This window comes from Chiloscyllium punctatum, chromosome 11 (genome assembly GCF_047496795.1).
Source record: "Chiloscyllium punctatum isolate Juve2018m chromosome 11, sChiPun1.3, whole genome shotgun sequence".
NCBI lineage: Eukaryota > Metazoa > Chordata > Chondrichthyes > Orectolobiformes > Hemiscylliidae > Chiloscyllium > Chiloscyllium punctatum.
This window is the reverse complement of record NC_092749.1, coordinates 22,914,291-22,928,802: the sequence shown is the minus strand read 5'-3', so window position 1 is coordinate 22,928,802 and position 14,512 is coordinate 22,914,291. Positions and strand designations below refer to the sequence as shown.

The following is a 14,512-nucleotide window of genomic DNA, read 5'->3' as shown; positions in this document are numbered from 1 at the left end:
TTCTTCCCTACAACCACCTGATAAGGAGCAGTGTTCCGAAAGCTAGTGCTTCCAAGTAAACATGTTGGACTATAACCTGGTGTTGTGATTTTTAACTTTGTACACCCCAGTTCAACACCAGCATCTCCAAATCATTCTTCCATATTGATGTTAAACTGACTGGCCTGTAATTTCTGGTCTAACCCTTCTTCCATCTTTTAATGATGGGACAATGTTAGCAGTCCTCTGGCCAGAGAGGATTTGGGAATTACTGCTGGGGACCCGGATATTTCCTCAACAGCCTGGGATACAACTCCGCCAGGCCTCCTCACACACCAGCTGAGGTCACCATGAGTGACCCAACTTCTCAACCTTGCCCCCTCACCTGAAGTGTGGTGACCAACAGGTTAAACTCCCCATCAGTTGTCTCTCTCTAATCTGTGAACAGCCTATGGTCTTGCTGGGACTTTAATGACTTGACCTGACGCAATAAGTTCAACATCACCTCATTACTCTTGTATTCCATGCCCCAATTAATAAAGCTGAGAACATTGTAGCTTTATTTAATGTTCTCTGCAGCTGACCTGCCACCTTCAATGATATGTGCACATATATGTCCAAATCTTTCTGCTCCTGCACTCCCTTTAAAATTAATTCCTTTATTTTATATTGTTGCTCACCAGTCCAAGAAACAGGTAACTATAGGCGTTGGTTGAACATTTTTATTTTCAGAAATGTTAGTTTGTCATAAAGAATGCATTAGCCAAGCATTTAGAAATGTACATGACAAGCAGAGTCAGGATAGCTTCACAAAAGGGAGATCATGTCTGATAAATTTGTTAGAATTCTTTGAGGAGCTACTGAGCAAGATAAAAGGGAAAGCAGTGGTTGCAATAGATTTGGATTTCCAGAAGGTGTTTGAGATGGAGCCAAGTTATAGGCTACTTATTAAGATAACAACTCCATGTTGGAGGCAGAAATGGAAAGGAAATCAGTTAGAGGACTAAGAGGCAAGAGTAGAGGAATGGAATTAATTGGACAGTGCTACAAAAAGAGTTAGCATAATCACAATGGGTAGAGCAGCCCAACTTCTGAGCTGTCTCATTCCATGATTATACAAGAAAATGGAACAAGATTTATAGCAATGTTAGCTGAAAATGTGTTGCTGGAAAAGCGCAGTAGGTCAGGCAGCATTCAAGGAACAGGAGAATCGACGTTTCGGGCATAAGCCCTTCTTCAGGAATGAGGAAAGTGTGTCCAGCAGACTAAGATAAAAGGCTGCACCCGATGTGGCCTCCTCTATATTGGGGAGACAGGCCACCTACTTACGGAACGTTTCAGAGAACACCTCTGGGACACCCAGACCAACCAACCCAACCACCCCGTAGCTCAACACTTCAACTCCCCCTCCCACTCCACCAAGGACATGCAGGTCCTTGGACTCCTCCATCGCCAGACCATGGCAACACGACAGTTGGAGGAAGAGCGCCTCATCTTCCGCCTGGGAACCCTCCAACCACAAGGGATGAACTCAGATTTCTCCAGTTTCCTCATTTCCCCTCCCCCCACCTTGTCTCAGTCAAATCCCTCGAACTCAGCGCTGCCTTCCTAACCTGCAATCTTCTTCCTGACCTCTCCGTCCCCACCCCACTCCGGCCTATCACCCTCACCTTGACCTCCCTCCACCTATCGCATTTCCAACGCCCCTCCCCCAAGTCCCTCCTCCCTACCATTTATCTTAGCCTGCTGGACACACTTTCCTCATTCCTGAAGAAGGGCTTATGCCTGAAACATGTGGGACCACGTCAAAGGCTTTGCTGAAATCCATACAAACCACATTAACTGCACTACCCTCCTCTATACTCCTGATCACCTTGAAAAAGTTCAGTTGAATTGTTTGGGAATGACCTCCCTCTGACAAAGCCTTACTGACTATTCCTAATCAAACCTTATCTTTTCAAGTGGAGATTCATTCTGTCCTTCAGATAAACAACGATAGCTTTCCAATAGGAAAGGAGACCGTCTATTATCAGTTCCTATGTTATGCCCACTAACTGATAACAGCTCCCACAGCCATACTACATCATCATCGGCATAGCCAAACTGCCCCTGGGTCTCAGCATTCACGCAGTAAGAATAATAAAAATTATTTTTAAAATGATGAATTAAGGATGTGGGCAGATCAAAAGAATCTAACCATTATGCCATAAACTACTCAAATTCGATATAATCTCTGCAAATTGATTTCTAACTAATGTAGTTCTTTTATCGATAAGCAGTTTGACGTTGAGTATCTTGGCTTCCTGTGTACTGCCATCATAATGAGAATTAATTTGTTTCCAGTCTCCTGCAGCACTAACTAAATAATTTCAGGCCGGCAATGAACAGTAAATTGCATTAATTTGTTGAACCCTGCTACAAAACCGATCTGCATTCAGGTTGCCAGTTTTCTAAATTGTGCCTGATGCACATTAACAAAAACAGACCCTACTCAGTATAGTACACTTGTAGTAAATTCATTGTAACTGGTTTTGTAAAGTGAACAGTATTTATGTCTCACTGCACCTCACTGTTCTGACACCGTACTCTATTGAAGGAATCACCTGATGCTGAGGGAAATGGGGTGGGGTATGACTGTAGGATGCTGGTTGCTTCATCTACCATTTTCTCTCAGGCATTGCAATCAGGTTCAATCCCCTTGTCCAAACAGTCACAATTTTGATTGAGAGAGAGAGAGATCGGGAGCAAGGTGTCTAGCTGCCGTAAATCTTCTCTATTCTAGATTGGCAACTGTGGTATTGGCAGCAAATTCAGCACAGACTGTGAATCAAAATCAGAATTTTACAGTTTACTCTGAGCTGAACTGGGACATTTAGAGCCAATGCAAACCCATAGAGGACTTAAACACAGAACAGCACAGCATTGAAACAGGCCCTTCGGCCTATTAATCCCACTGCCTGGTCCACATTCCCCTAGCCCCTGCTGTTTGTGTGTCTGCCTAAATGCCTCTTAAATGTTGCCATTGTACTTGCTTCAAGCACCTCCCCTGGCAACGCATTCCAGGCATCTACCACACTCTGTATAAAATACTTTCCTCACACATCTCCTTTAAATTTTCCACCTCTCACCTTAAACCTAGCATTCTTAATATTTAACATTTCCGCCCTGGGAAAGAGAGATTCTGATTATCCACACCTCTCAATTTTAGAAATTTCCATCAGATCATCCCTCAGCCTCTGAAGTTCTAGGAAAACAATCCAAGTTTGTTCAAACTTGCCTTATCAACCTTCCGGGAACTGTGAACAAGCACCTCCAGTTCCCCTTATTAGCTAATATATTCCAATCCCAGTGACATCCTACTTAACCTCTTTTGCACCCTCACCAAAGTCTCCACATCCCTCCTATAATGTGGCGACCCGAACTGTATGCAGTATTCCAATTGTGGCCTAACTTAACAGCTGCAACATGACTTGTCAACTTTTATATCTAATGCCCTGATTAATGAAGGCAAGCATGCCATATACCTCATTACTACTTTATTCACTTGCATTGCCACTTTCAGAGAGCTATGGACTTGTACCCAAAGATCCCTCTGAATATCAATACTCCAAAGGGTCCTACCATTTACAATGTACTTTCCTCATGCATTTGACCTCCCAAAAATGTATCAGGTCACACTCACCCACATTTGTTCCACACTTAAATTCCATCTGCCATTTCTCTGCCCAGCTTTCCAACTGATCTACATGCTGCTGTACCCTTTGATAATCTACTTTATTATCCACAAATCCTCCAGTTTTCGTGTCATCCATAAACTTGATAATCAGACCACCTACATTTTCAATGAAATCATTTATATACATTACAGACAACAGAAACCCTAGCACTGGATCCTTGCAGAACACCACGAGGGCTTGTCACAGACGTCCAGTCAGGAAAACACTCGTCCACAAACACACTGTTGTCTATGACCAAATCAATTTTGTATCTAATTTGCCAACTCACCATAGATTCCACTGGACCAGCCAGACCTTTACAAAAGCATTGACAAGTCAATATAGACAACATCCACTGCCCCACGCTCAATCATCTTTGATCACTTCATCAAAAACCTCAATCAAGCTTGCGTGACAATCCCTAATAAATCCATTCTTTTTCCAAAATCAGTGTAAATCCTGTGCCTGAGAATTCTCTCCAGTAATTTCCCTCCCATTGATAGAAGGCTTATCATCCTATAATTTCCTGGATTATTCCTGTTGTCCTTCTTAAACAAAGGAATGACATTGCCTTTTCTCCAGTCTCCTGAGACCTCGCCTGGGGCTAAAGAAGATACAAAGATCTCTGTCAAGACCCCAGCAATTTCCTCCCTTGCCTCCTTTAGTATCCAAGGATAGTTCCCAACAGGCTCTGCGACTCTTCTTTGATGCTTTAACACATCCAAAATCACCTTCTTAATACTGACAAGCCCCAGAATAGCAACATACTCCTCTCTAATGTTACCATCATCCATGTCCTTCTCCTTGCTGAACATCGATGTGAAGAACTCATTAAGGTCCTCACCCACTGCCTCTGGCTTCAAACATAAACTCCCTCCTTTGTCCTTGAGTGGGCCAATCATGCTTGCCAAGAATATTTAATGGCCCCTTCTAGCCCTCCTTATTTCTTGTTTAGGTTAGAATCGTAGATTCATTATGATGTGGAAGCAGAGCATTTCATCCATTGAGCTTGCACCAACCCTCCTAAAAGCACACCACCCACTCCTGCTCCCCTACCCTATTCCTGTAACCTTGCATTTCCCATGGCTAATCCACCCAGCTGCAGCACCCTGGACACTATGGGCAATTTAGCATGGCCAATCCACTTAACCTGCACATCTTTGGACTGGGGGGAATCCGGAACACCCGAAGGAAATCCATGCAGACATGGGAGAATGTGCAAACTCCTCACAGACAGTGGAATCGAACCCGGGACTCTGGTTCTGAGAGACAGCAGTACTAATTACTGGGCCATTGTAACACCTCTTTCTGTTTCTCTTTTCTGCTTTCATTACACTCCCCAAGGGCCTTGCTTGATTTTAGTTTTCTAGACCTTACATATGCCTTTTTCTTTTTAACTGTACTTTCAATATCTTTTGTTATTCTTACTTTTCATCCTCACAGGAACATGCTGGTCTTGAACTCTGATCAACTAGCTTTTGGGCTCCAAAATTAAATGGTATATTTCTAATCTTAAAATATCTAAGTTAAACCAGATAGTGAGTATGTTATACTGACCTCTGAGCATTACTGCGATTGACAAGGGGTAGAAAATCCATGACAGCCACGTCTATGAACTTCTGAGCATTGGCAATAACCCTGAGAACAGCATCGATATCTTTGGTGCGGCCACTGGGGCATAAATGTTCAGGAGAGGTCTATGGAGACGGAAGATGTGAATTAGCAAGTATTAAGCAAGGTTATGTCAGAATGCTAATTGCCTGTATTCCATTACTTTTCTCAACACTGGTCAAGGCTACTTTCAGCTTGTACATTAGCCAGGAATGAAGTATCAAAGTAGTGTTACCATCTCTGAATGCTCTCACTTCTACAGTTTGAATGCACCCCATGTAGCTCATGTTTTCTACCATATGCTGCAATCTGTCATACTCAAGGATATATGTCTCTACTGTGTGTTGATTAGGCAATGTTTGCCAGGACCAGTAGGAAGACCCCACAATCATCACTAAGCAAGATGCACTTATTGCTTAATATTTACTTCCAGAATTAATGAGGGGTTTCATAAAGTGTAAATCTGCTCCATTCTCTGACAAAGCTGGCAATACAATAGGTACCAATATGAAACATTACTTACAGCTAGATAGACATCCGCTTCAAACCCATTCAGCTGTAGTTTGAGGGGGGAATGCATGCTGGAAATACCGAAGAGCTTCTTTGACCAGATTTCAGGTGGAGAATCTCGGTACTCCAGCTGCCAATACACAGAGAAGATTTTGTGCAGGTCTAAGCCGAGGCAGCTGCAGTTGTACATGATGATACCCAACTCTTTCATCTGTGGAATTGAAGTGAATTCTGTTCAAGGCAAAGCAGCAGATGGGAGTTGTCAACCTTGTTCTCTCCTATAACATATTCTACAACCACAAGGAGACATGTCTATGCATTGCTAAGAAGGCTGGATATCTTAAACAAGACGTAAAGATGGTTCAGAGATGGGAGAATCTCCAACATAGGCGTATTTGAATTGACAATACTTCAGAAAAAAAAAGATTTATTTTATTCACTTCTTGGGCATTGGCATCACTGGCTGGTCAGCATTTACTGCCCACCCCTAGTTGCATTGAAGATGGTCGTGAGCTGCAGTCCATGTGTTGTAGGCAGATGAGTATTTATACGCTACATCTTGTGACGTCAGGACATCCTAAACTGTTTTACAGTCAAACACATTTGTGATATAGTCACAGTTGTAGTCTATGAAAATACTTAGGTAATTTTTGCACAGCAACCTCTTTAAAAAAAAGCATAATGTCCAGATGCTCTGCTTTCTATGTCACTGATTGCTGGATAACTTTTCACCAGATCACAGGGAAGATCTCATCTGCTCTTCTTAAAATAGTGCCATGGGATGTGCTCCCATACTGAGAAAGCAGACATTGTCTCAGTTTAACATCTCAGATGAAAGATGGCACCTCTGACTGTCTCCATTTCCTGTCTTGCAGTGAAGTGTCGGGGCCTCGATTTTTAAGCTGAAGGTTTTTTTTTAAAAATGGGATTTCAACCTACAAACTTTCTGACTGAGAGGTAACAGTACTGTAAATGTACAGTAACCCGTACAGTAAACAGCCACCACGTGTAAGCACAAAAATGTCTGCCTTCCAAGAATACACTTTCAAGAGAAACTGAAATATTTTGAAGAACAAACATCTTCAAAAGTATATAATGTGTCACCAGAAAGTTGTGACAAGACACTTAGAAAATCTTAACATTACCAAGCAGAGTCAGAATGGATTTCTGAAAGTAAAATCATGTTTGACAAGTCTGTTAGTTTGTGAGGATTTAACGAATGGTTTGGATAAGAGGAACCAGTGGATGTCACGTGTTTGGATTTTCTAAAAGTATTTAAAATGCTACACAAGACGTATTACACAAGATCAGGGTTCAAGGGTATAGTTAGTATAGAGTCAGGATTGGTTAATGATCAGAAAAAAATAGTAGGAATGAACAGGATTTTTTGAAGTTGTAACTGGTCGAGTGCCACAAAGAGGGGTATTTGAGTGTCAGTTATTTACAATCTACATTAAATGACTTCAGTGAGTGGTCCGAGTGGGACATATTCAGTTTTGGTGACACTGCAAAGTTGGATGGAAAAGTAAACATTGAAGAGCTCACAAATCAACCACAGAAGGATTAGATAGCTGGGCTAATGGGCAATAACACAGTAGATTGAATATAATGTGGCCAAGTATGATAATATCCAAGTGAAAAAAAAATAGAAAGTTTTTTGAATGGAGGGGGTAAGGCAGTGTGCTTATTCAAAGGAACTATAATGTCTATGTACATGAGGTACAGAAAGCCAACATGGAGAGGCAGTGGTCTCGTGATAATGTCACTTCGCTATTAATCAAGATGGCCAGGTTGGTACTCTTGAGCATTTGGGCTAAAATTAGAATTAGAATCAGAATCCCTACAGCCCTTTGGCCCAACCTGTCCACACCAGCCCTTTGAAGAGTAACCCACCCAGACCCATTCCCCTACCCTATATTTTGCCCCTACCCTATGAGCAATTTAGTGTGGGCAATTCACTTGACCTGCACATCTTTAAATTATGGGAGGGAACCGGAGCACCCGGAGGAAACCCATGCAGACACAGCGAGAATATGCAAACTCCACACAGACAGTCGACCAAGGCTGGAATTGAACCCAAGTCCCTAGCACACTGAGCCATCGTGCCATCCCTGTTGTGGTACATAGGGAAAATGTGTTTTATATTTTATTTGAATTAAATTATACGGCTAGTTTCAAAAGAATAATCACAAAGCTATAAATTATTGTTGTTATAAAACCCACTTGGTTCACTAATGTCATTTTGGAAATCTGCCATCCTTAACTGATCTGACCTAAAGTTAACATCAGATCTATAATAATGTGGTTGACATTTGACTACCTTTTTAAGTGGCCAAGTAAACCATTCAGTTCAGGGGCAATCAGGGATATGCAACAAATGTTTATCCCATGAATGAATGAAGAATAAAAGGTACAGCAAGCAATTAGGAAATGTATAAGAAAAAAAATGTTTTACTACAATTATACAGAGCATTATTGAGGCCACCCTAGAGTATAGTATTCCGTTTTGGTCTCCTTACCTAAGGGACAATGTAATTGTTGTAGAGGGAGTGCAGCTAAGGTTCAATGGAGTTATTTCTGGAATGTGGGGATTGTCCTCCAGGGAGAGACTGAACAGACAAATCCAATATTTTCTGGAATTTACGGTGAATCTAACTACCAAGAGGGGAAGAACAATAAAAAAAAGTCGAAAAACTGTATAACTTGGAAATGTCGTTCACTGGTCAGGAAAGCTGAACTGGACTCATTCACCAGTTTTCCTTTCTGGGTAAAACATAAAACATACTTAGAGATTGGAAGGGGTAGACACTGAGAAAATGTGTCCTCTGACTGGTGAATTTAGGTCACTGTGGTCAGTTGTTTAGAACTGAGATGAGGAGAAATTTACTGTCTCAAGGAATTGTAATTTGTTTCTTACTGAACTCAGAAAGCTCAGTTGTTGAGTACAGTCAATAAACAGAGCAGTGGATTTGTTAGGTACTCAGGGAATTAACAGATATGGGGATAAGGCAGGCAGGGGGAGTTCAAGTAAGATCAGTTGCAACCTTATTGAGTAGCTGAGCAAGCTCAAAAGGAGCCAAATGACTTACTGCTGCTCCTATTTCAGATGTCCTTGTGTTCCAAAAAAAAAACACAAAACCATAAACTGCGGTTCATAGTAAACATGAACACACATGGATCATTTTTATGGGAATGCAATTGGATACAGTCCAGAAATTCTCTTCAGATATCCGCAGCTTATATAAAAATGAAAAGGTTAAGCTTCAATCTCATTTAATTACATTCTCTGTCAATTGCTTCAAATACTTTGCAAACAAAAATGAGCACAATTCATGTTACCATCTCAGACTGAATGGTCTCGCTGACTGAAAGATTGATCTGTGTAGTCTGTGAGGAATACAGAATTTTAATTTTGGCAGGTTTGACAATCAAAAGCAAGAGAAAAGCATTTTTACAAATGAAAGACAGTAGATAAATGCGCTGCATGCAGAATCAACTTTATTCTAATAATGTATTAGCTCGATAAAAGGTATATTGTACATTAACAGGGTATTAACAGTAAGGCTACCTGCCCCCAGGATTAGCCTGGAGTCAGCAGGAATTTAAAATTACTCTCAAATATAGTGCTGTGAGCAACTCAGAAACAAAATAATATGGACATTTAAAAAGCTATCTTTCTGAAAGTTGAGACACATTGCCAAAGGTCTTTCTCTTGCACTCATCAGGCCAAATGAAAGAATGCCAAATTTCAAGTGATAATGACTTATAATAAGGAGAAAAGGTGCTGATGGAGGTCAACGACTTGACAAACTGTTCGCTAGTTTTCATTTGCTTTAATAATTTAACATTTAAGGCAGGCATTGGGGCAGTTCAAAAAACGTTCACTAGGCAGATTCCTGAATGGGTTGACTTGTCAAGAATGGTAAACGGGTTAGGTTTTTATTCATGGGAGTTTAGAAAAATGAGGAATGATCATATTGATATACACAAGATTCTGAGGGAGCTTGACAGGGAAGCTGTCGAGAAGATATTTCCATGAAAGAACTAGGGAACATAGTTAACAGAATAAAGAAACAGTCATTTAAAACAGAAATGCAAAGGAATTTCTTCTGAGGGGAATGAATATCGAGAATTTTTAACCCCAGAGAATTGTGGAGGCGAGATCACCAAGTATTTTAGATTAGATTCCCAACAGTGTAGAAACAGGCCCTTTGGCCCAACAAGTCCACACTGACCCTCCAGACCCATTTCCATCTGACTAAAACACCTAACACTATGGGCAATTTAGCATGGCCAATTCACCTGATCTGCACATCTTTGGACACAGGGAGAATATGCAAGCTCCACATAGGCAGTCACCAGAGGCTGGAGACAAACCCGGGTCCCCGGTGCTGTGAGGCAGCAGTGCTAACCACTGAGCCACCATGTCACCCACCGTATTTAATATTAATGAGTTAAGCACACAAGGAGTTGGCACATAGAAGGAGTTAAGGCCTAGGACAGATCAGCCATGAGCTAACAGAATGGTGGGTCAGGTTTGAGAGACTGAATGGCCTGCACGTTCGGATTTCTTTTATTCTTATATAACTTCCCCAGTCAAGATGCTGTTGTTTAATAATTGTATTGTTCTTGAAGCCAGTTTAGTGGTTGGAAAACATAACCTAGGCTGACTCTTTAGTGAGTCATTGATCAAATGCTGCACTGTTGTGGGTGCCATATCCCAGACAAGGCATTAAAATGGGGCTGAGAATGCTCTCTCTAGGGCCATTTCAGAGTGGAGTTATGGGACAGTCACATTTCTATAGGTCTGGAGTTACATGTAGGCCAGACTGGCTTAGACAGAGTTCCCTCCCTAAAGGGGCATTAGTGAACCAGGCAGTTTTTATAACAATGTGCTGTTGACACAAACCCTCAATTTCAGATTTATTAATTGAATTTATACTCCACCAGCTGCCAGGATGGGATTTGAACTCAAATCAACACAGGAATAGACTTGTCATTCAGTCTAAGGTGGTTAACATGAAACAATTGACAGAGAATGTAATTAAAAGAGATTGAAGTTTAACCTTTCATTTTTACATCAGCCAGAGACGCCTGAAGAGAATTTCTGGATTGTATTCAATTGTATTCCCATAAAAGTGATCTATTGTATGTGCGTGTTTTCTATGAACTGCAGTTTATGGTTTTGTGCTTTCTTTGAACACAATAGCCTCTAGATTACTAGCTTAGTAACATTTCTGAAATAACTCCACAGAGATCGGTATCCTGTCACCAAGTCCCCCTTTATATACACATGGAGATTCCTTGACACTGATCCAGCTCCCTCAGAGCCAGCTCTCAGAGTGAACAGAACATCTGACACTCCTGTTTATGTCTGTCAGCCAAGGCTCCCTGATTGGAGCAGGTTAACAGCCCCAACCAGAGAACTCATATTCTATGTCATCCACCTGGCTGACCTTGTTACAATCACTACAATTATCACCACGTCATCTTCTCCACTTTAAAAACACTTGGCCATCTATGAACTTGTAGGTTTTGATTGATAAAATATTTTACTTTTGGTCCAAAGTTACAGCTGCCAGAAGTTCTCCTCCCAACTACTGTTTTGTTCTGCCAAAGGTCAGGCTTCTTAACTGATCTAAGTTTGCCAGGCCAGTTTCCAATGATATATGAAATATGGCAATTGCACAGTTTTAGCCAGTTATCAATACATGGGTCCAACTTAAACTTTTACAATCATTCATTATTATTCAATGGATGGAATCGCAGCAGCATCAGGTCAGAGTTAAAAGGGGGATCCAGTCTGTAATATTAGACTGGGATTGTAAAACACATTCGCCATAAAAAGTTTTTTATGACTTTTTCTCATCGCAAATAACAAAAGCATTCAGCCAATGAATCATGAATGCTTGCTAAAATTTCACAGTGTAAATCACCTCACAACAATAATGCTGCATTGCTACAAGAAGAGTAATATTAGGAATATCAACTTCTGAAATAAGTGAGTAAAATTTGTGTATGATGGAATACTCTTCACTTACCTTTATGAATGCCATTCTAATCTCCATCCAGGACATTTGATTAATACCCTCTCCATCACCTTAAACATCCACTCTCTCCACCAGTGCTGCACAGAAGCAGCAGAAGGTACTGCCCATAGGGTACACTGCAGCAACTCACCCAGGCCACTGAGTGTGGTAGTGGAGAGAGAGAGCTTGATCAGATAGTTGAGTGCAATCCGTCCTTATCAGATACCCACACATTACAAGACTTCTTTGAAAGTAACAGCCAAAATTACAACCACTGCTGTTTAGAATGATAAGAATAACAGTCAAGGGGAACCACAGCCACCAAGTCATACACCATACTGATCAGAAAACAAAATCATTGCTGGGTCAAAATGCTGGAACTCACTCCCTAACCACACTGTAGATATAACTGCACAACATGATTTGCTGCTTTAAGATTATAAGATACAGGAGCAGAATTTGGCCATTCAGCCCATCAGGTCTGTGCCACCATTTGATTGTAGCAGACATAGTTCTCAACCCCATTCTTCTCCCAGTATCCTTTGATCTCCTTACTATTCAAGAACGTATCAATCTCTATCTTAAATACACTCAATGACTTGGATTCCACAGCCATCAACAACACATTCACCACACTCTGGCTGAAGAGATTCCTCCTCATCTCAGTTTGAAATTGTTGTCCCTTCATTCTGAGACTGTGCCCTCTTGTCCTAGTCTCTCCTACTGATGGAAACATCTTCTCCACATTCACTCTACCCAAGCATCTCATTGTTCTGTTGTTTCAACTAAAATTCCCCTCATCCTTCTAAACTCCACTGAGAACAGACCTAGAGTCTACAACTGACAGTTGTTTTGACCTGGATGGTGTCAAGCTTCTTGAGTATTTTTGAAGTTGCACCATCCAGGCAAGTGAGGAGTATTCCATCACACTCCAGACTAGTGCCTTGTAGATAGTGGTCAGGCCTTCACTGCAAAGGATTCTCCGTTCTGAAGTTCCACACTGGGTTCCAAACGTTAACTCTATATCTCTCTTCACAAATGCTGCTGAATTTCTTCGACGTTCTCTCTACATGTTCCAGATTTCCAGCATCCACAGTATTTTGCTTTATTTTAGAAGACTGAGGTGAATTGACACTCTTTTCTGTAACACAGAGAAGGGGCTCAGAGGGCTGTGATGCCTGACCGGTGCCCGGTTTGGGACATCTCCTCAGGGGGCGAAGTGGAATGCAGTGGTCTTTGACTTTCTACTTACTAGTCATCTGGACAGAACTAGGAAAGAGGTTCTGAATACAGAGTATGAGGAACTCAGCTAAATTAAAAAGCAGAATCTCAGGGAGGTTATAGACTCTAGATTATTACCTGAGCCAAATTCAAATTGGCGTATAAAATTCAGAAAAATTAATATGGGGTTCAAAGACTAGAATGGAAGAAGTGGGCTGTAGTTTATGGGAGAAAGTGAGGACTGCAAATGCTGGAGACCAGAGTTGAAAAATGTGATGCTGGAAAAACACAGCAGGCCAGGCAGCATCTGAGGAGCAGGAGAATCGACGTCTCAGGCATAAGCCCTTCTTCAGGAAGCCTCGATATTCCTGCTCCTCGGATGCTGCCTGGCCTGCTGTGTAGTTTACGGGACACTAGCAGTAGTGCTGTGGGAAGTTAGGGCTGTTCTCTTGGGACAGACTACGTTCCAACATTGCTGGGTTCAGTGTTCTTATAAACTGTATAAGTAGAGAACCGGAGAGAGTTTTAAACTAAATGGCCAGGGCCAAGGGATCAAATGTGGCAAGATGTGCTGTCTCTTTGACACAGGATGAGACAGCGAAATAATATGGGAAATCAGGTCAGAGAACAGCTAGAAGGAACAGAAAGAAAAAACCTAGGAATATCCCAAGGCTGGAATGGTGGCTCAGTGGTTAGCATTGCTGCCTCACAGCGTCAGAGACCCAGGTTCAATTCCAGCCTCAGTGACTGTGCGGAGTTTGCATTCTCCCAGTGTCTGCATGGGTTTGCTCCGGTTTCCTCCTACATTCCAAAGACGTGCAAGTGAATTGGCCATGCTAAATTGCCCGTGTTCAGGGATGTGTAGGTTAGTCTAATCAACCTGGGTACAACTTCAAAAATACTCAAGAGGCTTGACACCATCCTCCTGTTCTGAATACAGAACCTCTTTCCCAATTCTATCTGGATCACTGGTAACTAGAAAGGCAAAGACCACTGCATTCTCCTTCGTCCCCGAGGAGATGTCCCAAACCGAGCACCGGTCAGGCATCCACAGCCCTCTGAGCCCCTCCTCTGTGTTACAGAAAAGAGTGTCAATTCACCTCAGTCTTGCAAAATACTGTGGATACTGGAAATCTGAATTACATAAAGAGAACGTTGAAGAGCAGGTCTGGCAGCGTTTGTGAAGAGAGAAATAGAGTTAACGTTTTGAATCCAGTGTGGAACGTCAGAACGGAGAATCCTTTTCAGTGAAGGCCTGACCACTGTCTACAAGGCACTAGTCTGGAGTGTGATGGAATACTCCTCACTTGCCTGGATACTCAAGAAGCTTGACACCATCCAGGTCAAAACAACCCACAGTTGAGGACTCTGGGTCTGTTCTCAGTGGAGTTTAGAAGGATGAGGGGAGTTCTAATTGAAACAACAGAACAATGAGATGCTTGGGTA

The 14,512-nt window shown here is 41.8% G+C and overlaps 1 protein-coding gene across 1 annotated transcript in view; it reads right to left on the bottom strand.

The window, feature by feature from the left end:
* The window catches only part of pld5 (phospholipase D family member 5), a 101,924-nt gene that overhangs the window by 42,980 nt on the left and 44,432 nt on the right, over positions 1-14,512 (bottom strand). The window contains exons 6-7 of the mRNA XM_072580493.1: positions 5,830-6,027; positions 5,253-5,392 (exon numbers count right to left, since the gene is read on the bottom strand). Coding sequence (XP_072436594.1) covers positions 5,253-5,392; positions 5,830-6,027 — 338 coding nt within the window. The remainder of the gene's footprint in view (positions 1-5,252; positions 5,393-5,829; positions 6,028-14,512) is intronic.